At 42.3% G+C, this 15,817-nt stretch overlaps 1 protein-coding gene across 1 annotated transcript in view; it reads right to left on the bottom strand.

Moving 5' to 3' along the window:
- The window catches only part of LOC310867610 (cyclic nucleotide-gated channel beta-3-like), a gene marked incomplete at both ends in the record, with an annotated part of 45,428 nt that extends 33,746 nt beyond the window's left edge, over positions 1 to 11,682 (bottom strand). The window contains 8 exons of the mRNA XM_083777725.1: positions 287 to 409; positions 734 to 798; positions 1,251 to 1,337; positions 1,697 to 1,747; positions 4,511 to 4,719; positions 5,735 to 6,088; positions 7,501 to 7,661; positions 11,489 to 11,682. Of these exons, the coding sequence (XP_083633851.1) occupies positions 287 to 409; positions 734 to 798; positions 1,251 to 1,337; positions 1,697 to 1,747; positions 4,511 to 4,719; positions 5,735 to 6,088; positions 7,501 to 7,661; positions 11,489 to 11,682 (1,244 nt within the window). The remainder of the gene's footprint in view (positions 1 to 286; positions 410 to 733; positions 799 to 1,250; positions 1,338 to 1,696; positions 1,748 to 4,510; positions 4,720 to 5,734; positions 6,089 to 7,500; positions 7,662 to 11,488) is intronic.
- Positions 11,683 to 15,817: the final 4,135 nt, after the last annotated feature.

Below are 15,817 nucleotides of genomic sequence, written 5' to 3'. Positions count from 1 at the left end.
TGTTTCTTCCTGAAAACCTTAAAAAATTACTGAGGCCAGTAGTTTAAGAAGGCAACAATATGGAAAGTGAGTAGAGCATTTTTCATCATTTGACCCCCCCCCCCCCCCCCCCCCCACGTTGAGTCACTGTGGATAGACAGACAGACTAATGGTAGCAATGCCATCACTCTGTGGTGCTAGCTAAGACTATTATACATTTAGTCTCATTTGACTACACTAGTACGGTACAATGCAAACACGTGTAAATGAAACATAATAATAATACTAAAGGGACAAGGGTACATACGCGCTGCCCAGGCCAGAGTACACCCATTTGGTCTTGCCGATGCCCTGGTAGTCCGAAGCAACGTAGTAGACACAGGCGTTGAGGTGGAGCATGAAAAGGAGGTAGCCGATGGTGCGGATTACTCTAAACACAAAAAAACACACCAAGTTAAAAGCCTTTCTTCATTGCATAGAAATGTAGCTACAGTGGTGATAGACAGCAGAGCTGTGCTCAATCCCAGTACACTCTTGTGTATAGACACTCTCAACTACAAATAAAAGTTGCTCTGTCAAATTATTGCCCTTGAGTTAAAAGTTGTGAACTTGTAGATCTGCTATTTTCACAGATTTCGAGTATCCAACAATACAAATACTCAAGTAAAGTACAGATAGGCCTACTCCAAAAATGTTACTTAAGTGCAGTAGGCCTACTCAATTAATTAATTTTGTAACTACTGTCGTATCTCACCTCCAGATGTAAGCTTTGGCCATGAGACTTTCCAGACGATCGCTGAACTCAAAGAATGTTTCTGCCTTCAAAGTGAAAATCAAAATGCAGTAGGTATCGGTAACACATTGGTATAACGCTGGTATAAGCTAACATGTATCTGTTGAAATGCATCAAATACTTTAGTTTGTAGTCTCGCGTAGCCAGACGACTATTCCACAATCTCCAAATGCTATATACAGTAGAGTCTGGAACTACACCTCCCGAAATCCGAGTAAGGAAGCTGGCATTTCCGTTCACGAAAATATATATTAAAATATCTTTACATTTTATTTTTTTATTTCCATTTCTGCTATAGGCAGCAAGCTATATATACACTTAGAATTTAAGTGTATATATAGCTAGTCTTAGATGATTTCAATGTGGATAATATAAATTGCTCATGATCAGAGATTCTGTTCTGTATGACAGAAGCATTTGAAAATTGCGAGGTGGCGACAGTCTGGCAACGAGAGACTATTTAGTTTATATAATTTACCTTTAAAATACGATTAGCTCTGAAAATGGACTTGTATCCGAACTGGAAGCACAGCAGGTCCAACGGTGCAAGAGCTATCAAGTCTATCTGAAAAGGGACAGAGAGACAGAGTCGTGTAAAAATCATCTGGATGTGTATTTTATTTCTAGCCGTTTGAAGTGTATTGTTGGAGCAGTGGTTCCCAAACGTTTTTTTTTTTTTTATCAAATGTTTTTTATTTTAAGACAAAAATCACAATTGAGGCGTGTTGCCCTACTCGCAGTGCGTATTGTGTGTATACGTAGCGGCGGCACTGTCCAAAAGGACCCCATTGAAAAACAACAACAAGCTTTCCTGGATTCATCCTTTTATCGGATCTTGAATTGTACAGTATACTTCCCTGTGCTTGTCCTTGCAAACTGTTAGTATTCAATCAGTCAATCAATCAATCAATCAATAACACTTACCGTGACTATAGCTGATTCTCTGTAGTGCTTCTTCGTGGTCACCCTGTCTTTCTGAAAAGGACAAAATAAAACAATTATTAGCCGTTGAGCTCGCTGCCCTGAGAGCAGCAAATTCACATGGAAAGATTACAAGAGCAGCTGTTGAATGCTGCTCTCAGGGCAGCTTAAACGCTATACATACAACCATGTTAAGTTTCTGCTCTGATGGCAGCTTTTGAATTCTGCTCTCAGGGAAGCTAAAAATGCTATACATACATCATCATTTGCACGCCCTCCCTATCTAATTATTGGACAGTATTAGGATGTTGACATTCATTCTGTTTTCATAGGGCCCTAAATCACACCTTAGAAAGCATGAGTGTCTATTTCAAACACAAAGTGTTTTATGGGGAGTCATATTTTGACAGCAGCACCTGCAAGTCATAATTTCACCCCTCTCCCTATCTAAGTATTGGACAGTATTAAGATGTTCATATTGATTTTGTATTCATCTTTAGGGCCCCAAATCATGCCCTAGATAGCACTAGTGTCTATTAAAATCACACCCGTGTGAAGTGAGTGGTGCAACTCTGTGTGGGGATCCCCGGGGGTCCCTGGAAGTTCCAGACCCACAGGAGGATGCGGAAGTGGGACGGAAGAAGATGAAAGCCCTTTTATTTGTCACATACAGTACATTGCTGTATGCGAGATTTGTTCACCGCATTTGACCCATCTCTTGGAGCGGATGAGCTGCAGCCGTGCTGCGCTCGGGAATCGTCTGTAGTTGATCCAATCCTCGGACACTCTTAACCACAAGGCCACTGAGCTGACGATGTGTGACATACATGGGCAACTGGCGGCCCGGGGGCCACGTGCGGCCCCCACCATCACATAATGCAGCCCACAGGTTAATAGCAGAATACTGATATACTTCAGCTGTTGCAATTCCAAACGTGAGTTGACACGCCTTCATTAGATCAGTCTATATATTATGTAGCTTAATGAGTCCTATTATTAAAATGTTATTGTCTTTTTTTGTGTGTCAAATGTATGTTTAGTTCATAGTTAACATAACTATAACTAAATGCATTTGAAAAAAAAAAAAAAGGTTACTTATCAGGATTCCAATTAAAAAATTGCAAAAAAAAACGAATTCAGGATTTGAATTCAAATATAGCAAAATAAATCTGATCTACAAGCTCAAAGCGTTTCGCGCTGCGACGCGTTTTGAGCTTGTAGATCGGCTATTTTTATATAGAAATATGCACTGTGGCCCTCTGGAGTGAGTATGGAAATATAGTGGCCCTCTCCATCGTCAAAGTTCCCCACCCCTGATGTATGATGATGATGTATATATAGCCAAATCGCTAAAAGAAAATCACACTTGTGTGAAGTGAGGGGCGCTAATATATTAAAGTCTAACTCATGTTGATTAGGTGTTGTAATGGTGATGTAAAACAAACGGTGCAAACACAAACATTAAACGCCATTAACAATAAAGAAACAATATGACGTAAATGGCACATTATGACTTACATTTTCCCTTCATTGTCAATGGCGTTTACAGAACAAACATTGAACTAAAGACAAACATTAAACCTGGCGCCCCTCACAAATCACACAGAGCTCTTATCATCATACATCATCTCATGAACAACTGAATTCATGTGATTGGTTAGCTGATTTGCTCGTCTACATATGACGTAACCCTTCATTGTCAATGGTATTTAATTAGGGCCGGGACTAATTGCGATTAATTACGATTAATTAACTACAGAAAAATTAATGCATTAAAAACATTAACGCATTTTAATCGCACTATTTTTTTCACCGCGGAACGTTGTCACTGGACAGTTTTCAGTTATTTTCACCGCGGAACGTTGTCACTGGACAGTTTTCAGTTTTCTGCGCACCAAGTGTCCGTGTCCTCTTCAGACAATAACACCACCAGACACCGCAGACAGTTCACCAGACTGGGGGAAGCCGCTGAGATCACTTTGCTTGTCCCCGTGGATTGGAAATAGGATTTAAAAGGCTATCCGATGGTAGCGTGGATTACAGCACAGTTGTGTGCAATTATTCAATAAAGAATTATTACCCCTATTACTACAAAAACAATGTTTTATTGCTTAAACTTATGTATTCACTATTCATTGATTCACTAGACTAGTATACCAAAATCCATTTGAAAAAATTGCTTTCTCACTGTTCTCGGGTCAAATAATGATATGCGATTAAAATGCGATTAATCTAGATTAATTAATCACAAAGCCTCTGATTAATTAGATTAATTTTTTTAATCGAGTCCCAGCTCTATATTTAATGTTTGTGTTTCCACAAATTTACGTCATTTTTGGCGGACATTTGACTTAATTTCTCCTTTCATCCTCAATGGCAAATATTGAGACGTGCGGGGACAAAATGTACGTCATATTCGAGGCTCATATTATAGCCTAATTTCTCCTTTCATTGAACTGAATTGAACTGAATTTATGTGATCGGTAAGCCAATTTGCTCGTCTACATATGACGTAACTTTTCCCTTCATTGTCAATGGCATTCAATGTTTGTGTTGGCACAAATCTCCGATGTGGGGGGGACAAAATAACGAAAAAAGAACAAAAGAAAAAAATCACACCAATGTGAAGTGAGGGGCGCTCTTATCATCCATCATCATACATCATCACATTCTGGCCAATCACATTTGGTGTCCTCACTTTTCTGCCCTCACCTTTTATCCGTAGCCTACATTGCGCATAGGAGACAGGAGAGGCGCTATATAGCGCCCCTCAAAAGAAAGAAAAGAAGAAAAGCTTGTTATATTGCAGCAACTTACAATGACATCGCCGCCCCTGACAAACTGCTTGCGCGCCTGGAAGATGGTGACGTCAACGAAGTAGATGAAGTCAGCGAACAGGTCGGCGGCCACCCAGTAAGGGATCATGTCCGGGGTGTGGTAGTTGAAACACAGGCGCGCCGTGACAAACCAGGTGTTGTAGTTCCAGGCTAGCGTCACCAGCGCCAGCCAGGCAATGTAACTGCGATCTGCAGAGGAGTGGGGGGGGGGGGGGGTGGACGACGTGAGAGTGGTGAGACAGCAGGGCAATGTAACTGTGTGTGGAATTCCGTGCTCACACGGACAGACGGACAAGGCTCATACATACTCTCCAGTTTTTGGTGATAGCTTATCACCGCAGTGTAGTTTTTAAAGGGTTGGAAAACTATACACCATTACGTCAGTCGCGGTGATGATCAGCTATCAACACGGACACAGACCCATCTCTTTGTTTTTACTATCAGACAAGTCTTTTCACTCTGGACTCAGCTATCACCCCGTTCACTGATTGGTCTAGAAGGTAGACCCCACCTCCACAGGGAGGTGGGGTCAATCCTTAAGGACATCACAGCAAGTATGATGGCCTCAACTCTTATCACCGTTTTAGGTGATAAGCTATCACCTAAAACGGTGATAACCTATCACCAAAAACTGGAGTATGTATGAGCCTACAGAGTACAGACAGACAGACAGACAGACAGACAGACAGACAGACAGACAGACAGACAGACAGACAGACAGACAGACAGACAGACAGACAGACAGACAGACAGACAGACAGACAGACAGACAGACAGACAGACAGACAGACAGACAGACAGACAGCGGCTCACTCAAAAACGTAGCCTATGTACCCATATGTTATTCCCTGGAACAACATATGGGGGTATAGGGGTCGGTGGCCAATTACATAATTTTGGGGGTCCTTATAGTTGACATGCAATAGTTTGAGAACCACTGATATAGAAACATAGGTTTTCCAGAAAACTGTCAGAATTTAGAAGACATTTGGCCCCTTTTCCACCAAAATAACTTTGGTTCTAGAACGGGTGCCTTCAGGGAACCGGTGGCCATTTTTTGGTTGCAGTTCCAAACCAACTTTTAGGGTTCTGAACCAATTCATTTTCAGTGGAAACACTCAATATTATAGGCGGCAAAAAAATAACTGAACCGGTTCAACCTCGGATGGAAAAGGAGGCCATGGTATACAGAATGTGACCGGACCTGTGAACGGGTCGATGGTGTTGCCCAGCACCTTGTCCATCTGGTCCTCTACTGGCCCCACCACCATGTCCAAGGTGGTCCAGAAGGTGGTGCTGGCGAAGGCGCTGACTCTGGTGGCGAGGGGCTTCTTCGGCTCAACCACCCCCGCCGCGGCCGCCGCTGCGGCCGCTGCCTCTGCCTCGGCTTTCTTCTTCTCCTCGTCCTCCTTCTTCTTCTTGGCGGCCTCTTCTTTCTTCTTCTCCATCTCCTCTTTCTTCTTCCTGTCCGCCTCCTCCTTCTTGCGCAGGTCCTCCTCCGCTTGCCTCTTCCTCTCCTCGATCACCACGGCGTAGTGGTCTTTGCGAAGCCGCGGCGCTGCCGGAACACAATGTGGGGCGTTTTAGCAGACGCTCTTAAGATCCAGAGCCACTTACAGCAAGCAGGGACAACAAACACACGGTAATATTATGTCAAATGCATAGAAATGTTAAAAATGTAGTCCCCCCCCCCCCACATGGTCATCAGGTATTATGATTTCACTAGGAGGAAGATTTCTTTCAAAAAACGTGTACAGAAAGTGTTAAAATTATGTTTTATGTGGCCACACCCACCAGTTCATTAGGTATACCTGGTTTTCACCTTAGCACCTGCACCCACCTGAACTTAAACCTCGCCCACAGCTGTTGTTGTATGATAATGGGGGAGGGGTTAGGGTTATGATGTCACTAAAAGGGTGTTAACCCTTTTACTGCTGCCATTTATTGAGAAATTAGGACCTAATTCATGCCAGCATTTTTTTAATTTGAGCTCTTATTTTGAAAAGCCACATTTTGCCTCAACCGGAAGTGAGCTTATCCCTGCCAGCTTTACGTTGCCAAGACAACCTTTGTTTACATAATCGAATCAATGCCGGTACATATAGCACTCCACAACGTCGGCTCTGTGCCGTCAAAGAAACGCTGTTTTGACCAAAAATGCCATCTGGGACAAGGAATAGGAGATACAGGCGATTGAAAGAAACGGATAGAATGGATTCTTATGGCGACGGTGAATTAATATGAACGATCCAGTGCAGTGCTAACAACATTGCTAGCTAACCGGCTAACGTGAGTAGCATTATGGCTCGATCGATCATATGCACTATAAAAGTATAATTGCCGAAGGGCTACGGCAATGGCAGCAAGGTGTATTATCAAATTGAGGCTTTGATTGCCGAAGGGCTTCGGCAATGGCAGGAAGACGGTTAATGAGCATTTGTGCCTGTCGTAGACATGCAGAGCAAGTTCAGTCAGTGAACCTATCAGTGCAGTTGCTGCCGGGCGTTAATTGGGACGCCTCAGCATCACGCTCTCATTCACATGATTCACTCAGCCAATCACACACTCACTCCATCTTCATACCGGCTACTTTAACCGGAGGTTTGCATTTCTCCTCCTGCTTCCTTCTTTGCTGCTGCGTATCAGCGTGCTGCTGTATACAAACCTGCTGCTCATCCACCTCCACCCCAGCTACCACCTGTCGTTTTGGATCTACTGTTTAGGTACGGGGGATTCAGAGTCCCTATGGTCGGGACTGATGCGCTTGATCAGAGTACCTAAAAAGCAGATATAATACATCGCCATACCATAATAAATGTATTGCATATCTTCTATTCAATAAATATATATTCCATCCATTCTTGAGTTGTCCTGACTGAACTGAAAGTGCTTGGGAGCAGGCATGGGTGTGTGTGTGTGTGTGTGTGTGTGTGTGTGTGTGTGTGTGTGTGTGTGTAGTTGTGTACTCACTGACAGGGGGGCTGATCTCTGGAGAGGAGGCGTACTGGTCGATGACCTTCTCTTTGTATAATGCTGTGCGCTCTCTCATGCGTTTGATGATTTCCCTGAGCTGCTCATCGGAGTACTTGTTGACAACTATGGGCCGCGGGGGCTCGGGGACCACCTCTTGCCTAGAACAACCACAACAACAACATGCCTCCATTACAATAGGCTCTATGAACTCGTCCTACATCCAGGGCCCCTTCCCTACTTCCTTCACAGGTGTTACTGATGATACTAATTAAGACTGTAGACTTAAGACTGTAGTGTACAGTGGTTCCCAAAATGTTTAAAATGTGTGTACAAATGGAACCAAATAGAGCATGTGGGTACATTTCGTTCCATTTGGACACTCTCAGAGTTGCACACCCGTACGGGGCCATTTGGAACCCACTCAAGGACACCTTGAGTGAGAGTCAGACCCACTGGTGTTTCCAGTGAGCCAACATGCACAATAGCAGCACTCTGACTCTGTTTGACCATAATGGAATAGAGCACCAAAATGGCTGCTGTGTACAGAGTCTATTAACCTCACAATCACATAAACAATCAGTGGTTCTCAAACTTTATCATGTCTTTTGACAAACTTGTAGATCGGCTGCAGTATTTTCAAATATCCTATAGGGGTTAAACTTATGTTGGTGCTATATTAACTAAGGCGTAGTTTAGCTTATAGGCATATCGTTCGTTTGGTCTATCCATCTTGCATTCCAACTCGCAGCGACTGGCAAAAACCCTTCAACTGGAACGTGTTTTTTCTTTGTTCAGTATCCGTGGCCTAAGCTAGACCGGATCACACAGACCATGCTTTCCTCTGTGTTGGAAAGTCTGGTGACGGGAGGTTACTGGACCCCAGTTTGAGAACCACTGACATAAAACACTTACATGGACCATACATGGGCAACTGGCAGCCCGGGGGCCACATGCGGCCTTCACTTAACGCGGCCCGCAGGTTAATATCAGAATACTGATATATCATTGATTTAAGCCGTTACAATTCCAAACATGCAAACATGACCCGCTTTAATTACTTCAGTTAGCATAATGAGTAGTAGCCTATTAAAATGTTATTGTCTTTTTTTCATGTCCAATGTATTTGGATTTAGTTCATAAAGTGAACATAACTAGAACTGCACTCTGACGAGTGCATACTTGCTTGTTGCACACTAGTAGGCCATAAATGGCCAACTAGTGCGCAAGCAGAGCACGCAAGTACTTTCGACTGCTGTAAACTGTGGAATCTCAGTATCTTTGTGAAGGAACGTTTGAAATGTCTAATTATTAGGTGTAACTATTTGCTACCTATCTACTTTATGCATGTAAACACCTAGTATTATTAAGTATGGTTCAAGTTTCTATCTATATAAGAAATACACTTTTATCAATTTAGAAATATTCTAGATCCCTTTTTAGTTTTTCAAAGAAAAATAAATCATTGATATGTGATGAAAAAAGGTATATAAACTGAATTAAAATATGTTATACAGTATCATTATTTTATTATTTATTGTAAATTGTCAATTGTTTTAAATGTATTTCATCTTATTTCAGTGATATTAATACTAAATCATGATCAGAGTATGTGTCTCTAACTTCAATTTTTGTAATAATACTTTCACATTTGTTAAAATATACATGATCTAAAATACTTCCGTAATCTGTAGTTAGATTTGTATTTAATTGTTTAAAGCCTAATCTTGACATGAAGGTCTTTATACTTCTATCTTTCTCAGTATAATGGTCTTCATTGAAATCTCCTATTATCATAATTGCAGAAGTCGGAGATGATAGATACTTTACCATGTTTTTGTTTTACCACAATTTGCTATTTTATTTCACTGATTATGTATAGTATACGTATGACTAACTCTAAATGATGACGTAAGACATACGTATACATATACATATACTATATAGAGTATGTAGTTGTAAATTGATTAGCGGTATACTGTGGTTACTTTGCGCCAAAAACCGCGACAGCAACCCGCCATTTTATGCATATGCCAATAAAACAGCAAATCTGTGCCTGGTTTGCTGGGACCAGATCACATAAAGGACCAGATCACATAAATGACCATATGTCTTACGTCATCATTTAGAGCTAGTCATACATATACACACCACGTACTCTGGTCCCAGCAGATCAGGCACAATTTGCTAGTTTATTTTACTGATTATGTATAGTATACGTATGACTAGCTCTAAATGATGACGTAAGACATATGGTCATTTATGTGATCTGGTCCCAGCTAGCCTCGATACCCAGGCTTTCATTTCGTCTGCGCGAAAGATGAAAGCCTGGAAAAAGCCGTGGGCTGAACCAGTCTAAAAGTGGGAGTCAACCCTTCCGGGTGGGCGTCGCTCTAAATGATGTGACGTAGCGCTGCACTAGGGGGGAGAGGAGGGGCCGGGGGTGACGGACAGATCGATGAGATCCAATCAGGGTGCGCGCATTTCTGAGGCGCGACCCGTCCCTCTAGACCAGAAATGTCTCTGCTTAGGTCAGGCTAGGTCCCAGCAAACCAGGCACAGATTTGCTGTTTTATTGGCATACGCATAAAATGGCGGGTTGCTGTCGCGATGAACGATGACCGGGCAAATTCATTACTTGCGCGCTCTGCTTGCGCAAGTAATTAAAGGCATTTGAAAGGCATTTGAAAATGTCAGGATTCCAGTTCAAAAATACCAAAACATTAATTCAGGAAATAATAGTGTCAACAGTACAACTGGTATCACAAATTATATCACCTGCAGTAGTAGAAATACAGTTGTAGAAAAAAAGCCCTACACAGCCAACACTATACAGTACAGTACACACTGACTGTCACAATGACCAACAGTCAAAACAGGTGATCTACAAGCTCACAGCTCTTGTGAGCTTGCAGATCGCTTTTGGAACGTTTTAATTCATATATGTTTGTTTAAAGTGCTCTAAACAAACATTAAAAGTCCATAGACTTGGCTGCCATATGACTGTAATTTCAAAAGCCGGGCGTTGGAGGTGATAGCGCCCCTCAAAAATGGAGGCAATGCATTATGAAATTGATCAAATCTAATATTTCTTTCTTTCTTTCCTTCTTTCTGGCATCAACTGCTCCATGTAGATTAGCTCGGTGGACGTGACTGTGCACTGACGGACGTGCAGCTCTCTTCACTCGCTTGACTTCTCCGTCTTTAAGCAGCCTCGCCTCGCTGAGCCTCTTATACGCAGAGCTGAAAAGCTGTTAAGCTACTTTGAGCTTCTCCAATCTAGTCTGCACGTTGTTGGAGCACTCCGGGCGGCACTCACACCTACTGTAGGGACCATGCTACCATGCTGAAGCCCCTGAACTAAAAGGGGATTCCCGGGCAGTTTATCCTTTCGATGGTGGTGTACTGGTGTATAAATGTAAGTATTTTCTGTACATATAGGCTAATACAATAAGCATAATTGTCAATAAACATGTGAATCAATCAATCTGTGCCAGTGTGTGTTGCCTTTAGCTAATCTGTGTGTTAACTAGCACATCTGCAGTGGTTGGTCTCCCCGCGGGACCCAAGCTATAGTGAAAACAGCAGATCTACAGTATAAGTTCACAACGTGGCACGGAGCTATTTTCTACTAGCTATTACTACTTTAACCTTTTCTAATGTATGGAATTCCTTCGAATTTTCATTTCTTTCTTCAGAAAATGACTGAAAAATCAAATGTAACTGTTTTGAAATATTGATTAAGAAAAGAATGTTGGAAATAAAACAAAGGGACCCATAAAAATGTGTCTGCGACACACAAATGTGTCCCAACCCTCTAGAAGATTCTAGAAGTCAACCCAACCTGGAGTTGGGTTGACAAGTAGCCCTACCTAAAACTCATAACAAGTGCAATTAATGAATGCTGTAGTCAAGTGTCGATTCCCTATTTGGCTGTAGATCGTCTGTTCTCATGCACGGGAGATTCAGGCCATAAGGTTAGGTTTACCCTTCTGTTCCAGGTTGGTCTGGGTTAGCCTGGGCTGGGGGCCCTGCTGGGGCCCCTGCTGGGGCCCCTGCTGGGGCCGGTGCTGGGGTTGCTGCTACTGCTGCTGCTGGGGCCCCTGCTGGGGCCGGTGCTACTGCTGCTGCCGGAGCCGGTGCCGGAGCCGCTGCCGGAGCCGGTGCTGGTGCTGGATCCATAGTAAATTACAAAACAATATATATTATTATTATTAATAATAATAATAATAATAATAAGCTATAGCTGCACATTGTAAGCCAGGGGTGGGCACCCATGTCTTTACGATTGATGAGCTTATTTTATTTTTTATTTTGGAGCAAGTCGAAAATCCTGACTTAACCACGCATGCATCCACTCACATCGTCCGCTGTCCAGTCACACTCAGGCTTGGTGGTTTGGATGTACTGTATTTCCCAATGAATCACATATCAGTGGAACGGTACAGTGTGAATCAATGGATAGGGCCCTGGCAGAATCACAATCACAATCAGACTCATGGTCACCTCACAGGTTTATAGTTATAATTGGTGTGGGTGAAATATATTTTGTTCATTCTAACTCCATCATTTGCAGTTGTCACTTTTCAGGAAAGGGAAGGGAAGCACGCATGGGCCTCCGAGGTGGTTAGTTAGTGGGCTGGCTTTCTTGGTGTTGATGCTGTTCATCTCCTCAGGTGGTGCTGACAGTGTCAGCCTGACACTGGCCCGGTTAGCGTGGATGGAAGCTCTCAAACGGATTGTAAATAGCATTCAGCTTGTCGGGGAGAGAGGCACGTGTGGTTTCTCTGCACCATTTTCTCACTGCAGCCTGTCATTTAATTGTATGCCATGCGCACCTGGTGTTGCCACCTTTGAATTGGTCATCCATTTGACTTTCCAAAAAGGTGGGCGGGAGAGGGCCATGAAATCATCCCAGAAGGGGGATTTGATTTGATATGATATAGTACTTCATCGTCAGTTTGCACTGAAATGTGTCTTGCGACAGATGCATGCATTGTATGCAACACATACTGTATACACACATTTTGACACAACACAGAGAAGAGAAAATAAAATAAAATAGACTACATACATTTAAAGAAAATCACACCCGTGTGAAGTGAGGGGCACTCTTAACATCTTACAATATCGCAGACGGTTAATTTATGTACTACCAATGTACATATACATATTTTATGACGTAATTATCAGACAGAACAAACATGGACAAAACAAACATTAAACCCTGTCCATTTCAATGGCGTTTGTCTTAGGAAAAACAAACATTAAACCTGTATATAGGAGGGGCTAGCACCTCTCAAAAACATAAAGGGAAGAGCATTGTCCACAGCTCAGTCCAAACTCCTGTTGACTGATGGACAAAATACCTCTTCAGTCTGACCTTATTGTATGCTGCAACACCATATCGCCTTCCTGAAGGCAGCAACCTTATACTCTCCATACAAACCATGGCTAGTTTAGAGGTGATATATTCCTTGCTATAACCTTAGGATGCTGTTATCATACGTGGATGTATTATTAACTATGACGAAGAAAAAAAAGAAACCCACTAAATTGCATGACAGCCTTGCAGCTTTATTCTGAGTGGTTTGAAGCGTAGACAGGTGTATTTGTGTTTGTCTGCACCCGACCATAATTGCAGAGCGTGCTGCATACGATGAAAGCAATTGCTCTGAATATTCGACTATCAATTCCAGTTGTGTTACGTGTTTACAGTTTCACTCAACTGCTTGCATGAATCTTTTGAAAATCTAACCTCATTCTCTTAAAAGCTATTTCATACATACTGTATAAAGTGGTAAATGGTGCATTTATATAGCGCCTTTATCCAAGGCGCAATAGATTGTGCATTACATTCACACACCGATGGCGGAGGAAACCATGCAAGGCACCAACCTGCACGGTGCAACCTGCATCGGGAGCAATTAGGGGTACAGTGTGTCACGGTTCCCAGGCAGCTGCTCTACCGGCCACTCTACCCCTGATCCACTGCCGCTATAGCTTCTGTTTTCTTATAATCTTTATATTTTGTGAAAATACTGTAAATACACAGATATACAAAATAGCAGATATACAGTCCAAAACAACATGGCGTGGAAGCAACGATGGAGGGCTCGTCTGAGGACGACCTAGAGAGAGTGACGCAGAGAGTGACACCATCGTACGATGAAGAATGACTTGAAGCATTGACTTCACAGAGACAAAGTCCTTATAGTTATGTGCAAAGTCTATCTGTCAATAAAATAAAAATAGTATAAACTGTGATGAATGCTACTGTAGCTTACCCTGGGGTTTGTCCTCAGTCTTGGCTTCATTCTCCTTGGGTTTTTCCTCCTGTACAACAAAATAACATAGTACTGTATGTCCTCAAACTTATTGGCCCTAGAACAATAAACACTGGTGATTTTGACCCGGACAATTATATTTTCATAATGTTGTTGATGTCAGAGGTGGGTGGGTCTTTCAGTACCTTCATGATGCTCAGTGGCATCATAGAAGGTACGTTAGTTTCCCTGCCCACATCCTTGTTTTTTTTTTTTTTTTTTCTAGTACAGGCAGGTGTTGGTGATGCAGAACACACCGATTGTGCCCCCTATGATATTTAGTTTTCTTTATTTTAAGTCATGATATAGTGTTCTATAGGGTTAGACAACATAAAGGCCATGGGAATGAAGGAGATGTTTTGTTTTCCGTGCCATTTTTCAAAGCATAGCGAAATTTGAGTAGCCCTGCATGAAGACTAGAAGCCTTCCAGACCAAAAAAAGCACACTTTGTATTTAATTTTTAATAAAAAAAAGCTGGTTTGCATATAGAGATTACATTGAAATATGACGTAGCTTCTTATTTCAGCTTCCCTGGTGTGGAATACCTCCCTTAATACCTCCCTTTTGGATGAGCGTTAGATGTTTTGATTCAAATCGAGGCGGTTGCCTCAGCGTGCTTTGGAAATATCCAATCCAAAAGGAGACGTAATAGAACTGGCGCAGCTGGGATTCAGTCGTTTCTCCGTTTCGATGTCTGAACAAGACAGTGCACTTCAATCATATCTCGATCATTTTGCATTGTGTATATTTATATTCATGATTTCTGCTCTGTCAGCTTTGAGCATAATTAACTGACACATGCATCATGCATAAGACAGATTGTGATACCCGTGATGTATTGACTCTCTCCGGCATACTGAGTGAGGCATCAAGTATAGTGTTGTTGGAAATATGAAACTAGCAGCTCTACAAGCTCACAATGCATCGTGATTCTCGTTGCATTGTGAGATCTTTCATATACTGTAGGCCATTTTTCATGCATGCATGACCCCCGTATGCGACAAAACATAGCCTACAATAGGCCTCAAGACCGACTAAAACATCCAGGGCAATCCTTGCAATCATTTTACATTTTACAATCATTTTACAAGATCACACATTGAGAGCTTGTACAGATCTGCTATTTTAAAAAATATGTGTGTACATTTCAAGTACATTTTGAATTCCAGGCTATTACTTAATTAACAGTATAGTTCTACGTCTACAGTACTGATACTTTTACTTCACCCTTTTTGCAAAAGAAAAAAAAGAATGTTAATGACGTTTAGAAGATTTAGAACACTTTCCTGGGGGTCTGTGGTTTTAGATATTTTAGATGTTAGCAGTGAGCCCAGTGTCTCTGATGTCATGGACACTTCCTTCCTGGACTACAATTCCCATAATGCTTTGGTGCACTGCTCCTCCTTGTGGATAGGGGGAGGGCCGTCTTACCGAGACAAAATGTAGTCCAGAAAGTAAGTGAGCCCAGTGCATACAGTCCATGACATCAGAGACACTGGGCTCACTGCTAAAAATCTCAACCATCTAAAACCACATATTACACACATAAAGACCACAAGGAAAGTGTTCTAAATCGTCTAAGCATCATGAACATATTTTTTTGCAAAAAGGGTGAAGTGTCCCTTTCAGTAAACAAAAACATTGAGTACCGGTACTTTTACCACCACTGGGTATAGCGTCGAGTGATGTCACCTCACCTTTGCAGTAGCTGGTGTAGCAGCAGCAGGGGCTGGTGATGGTGGTGGTGTTGGTGGAGTGGGACCAACACCAGATGGAGGCTGTGGCCCTTTAAGGAGGCCCTTAAACTTGCCGAACATGTTGAGACTGAGACAGCTAAACGTACAGTATAGGCCAAGAATACCAATCTACATGAAGGCGAGCATATAGTGCTAAAGGACACACCCTACCAATTAATCTGTAGGTTTGAAGATTGAGGTTGTGGTCTGCTTCTGTGCGTCTCTCTCTCTCTCTCTCTCTCTCTCTCTCTCTC

The sequence above is a fragment of the Protomyctophum parallelum genome (genome assembly GCF_964188405.1).
Source record: "Protomyctophum parallelum genome assembly, chromosome: 12".
In the NCBI taxonomy this organism is placed as follows: Eukaryota; Metazoa; Chordata; class Actinopteri; order Myctophiformes; family Myctophidae; genus Protomyctophum; species Protomyctophum parallelum.
The sequence above is the reverse complement of the archived record's forward strand: the minus strand, read 5'-3'. Positions and strand labels throughout refer to the sequence as shown.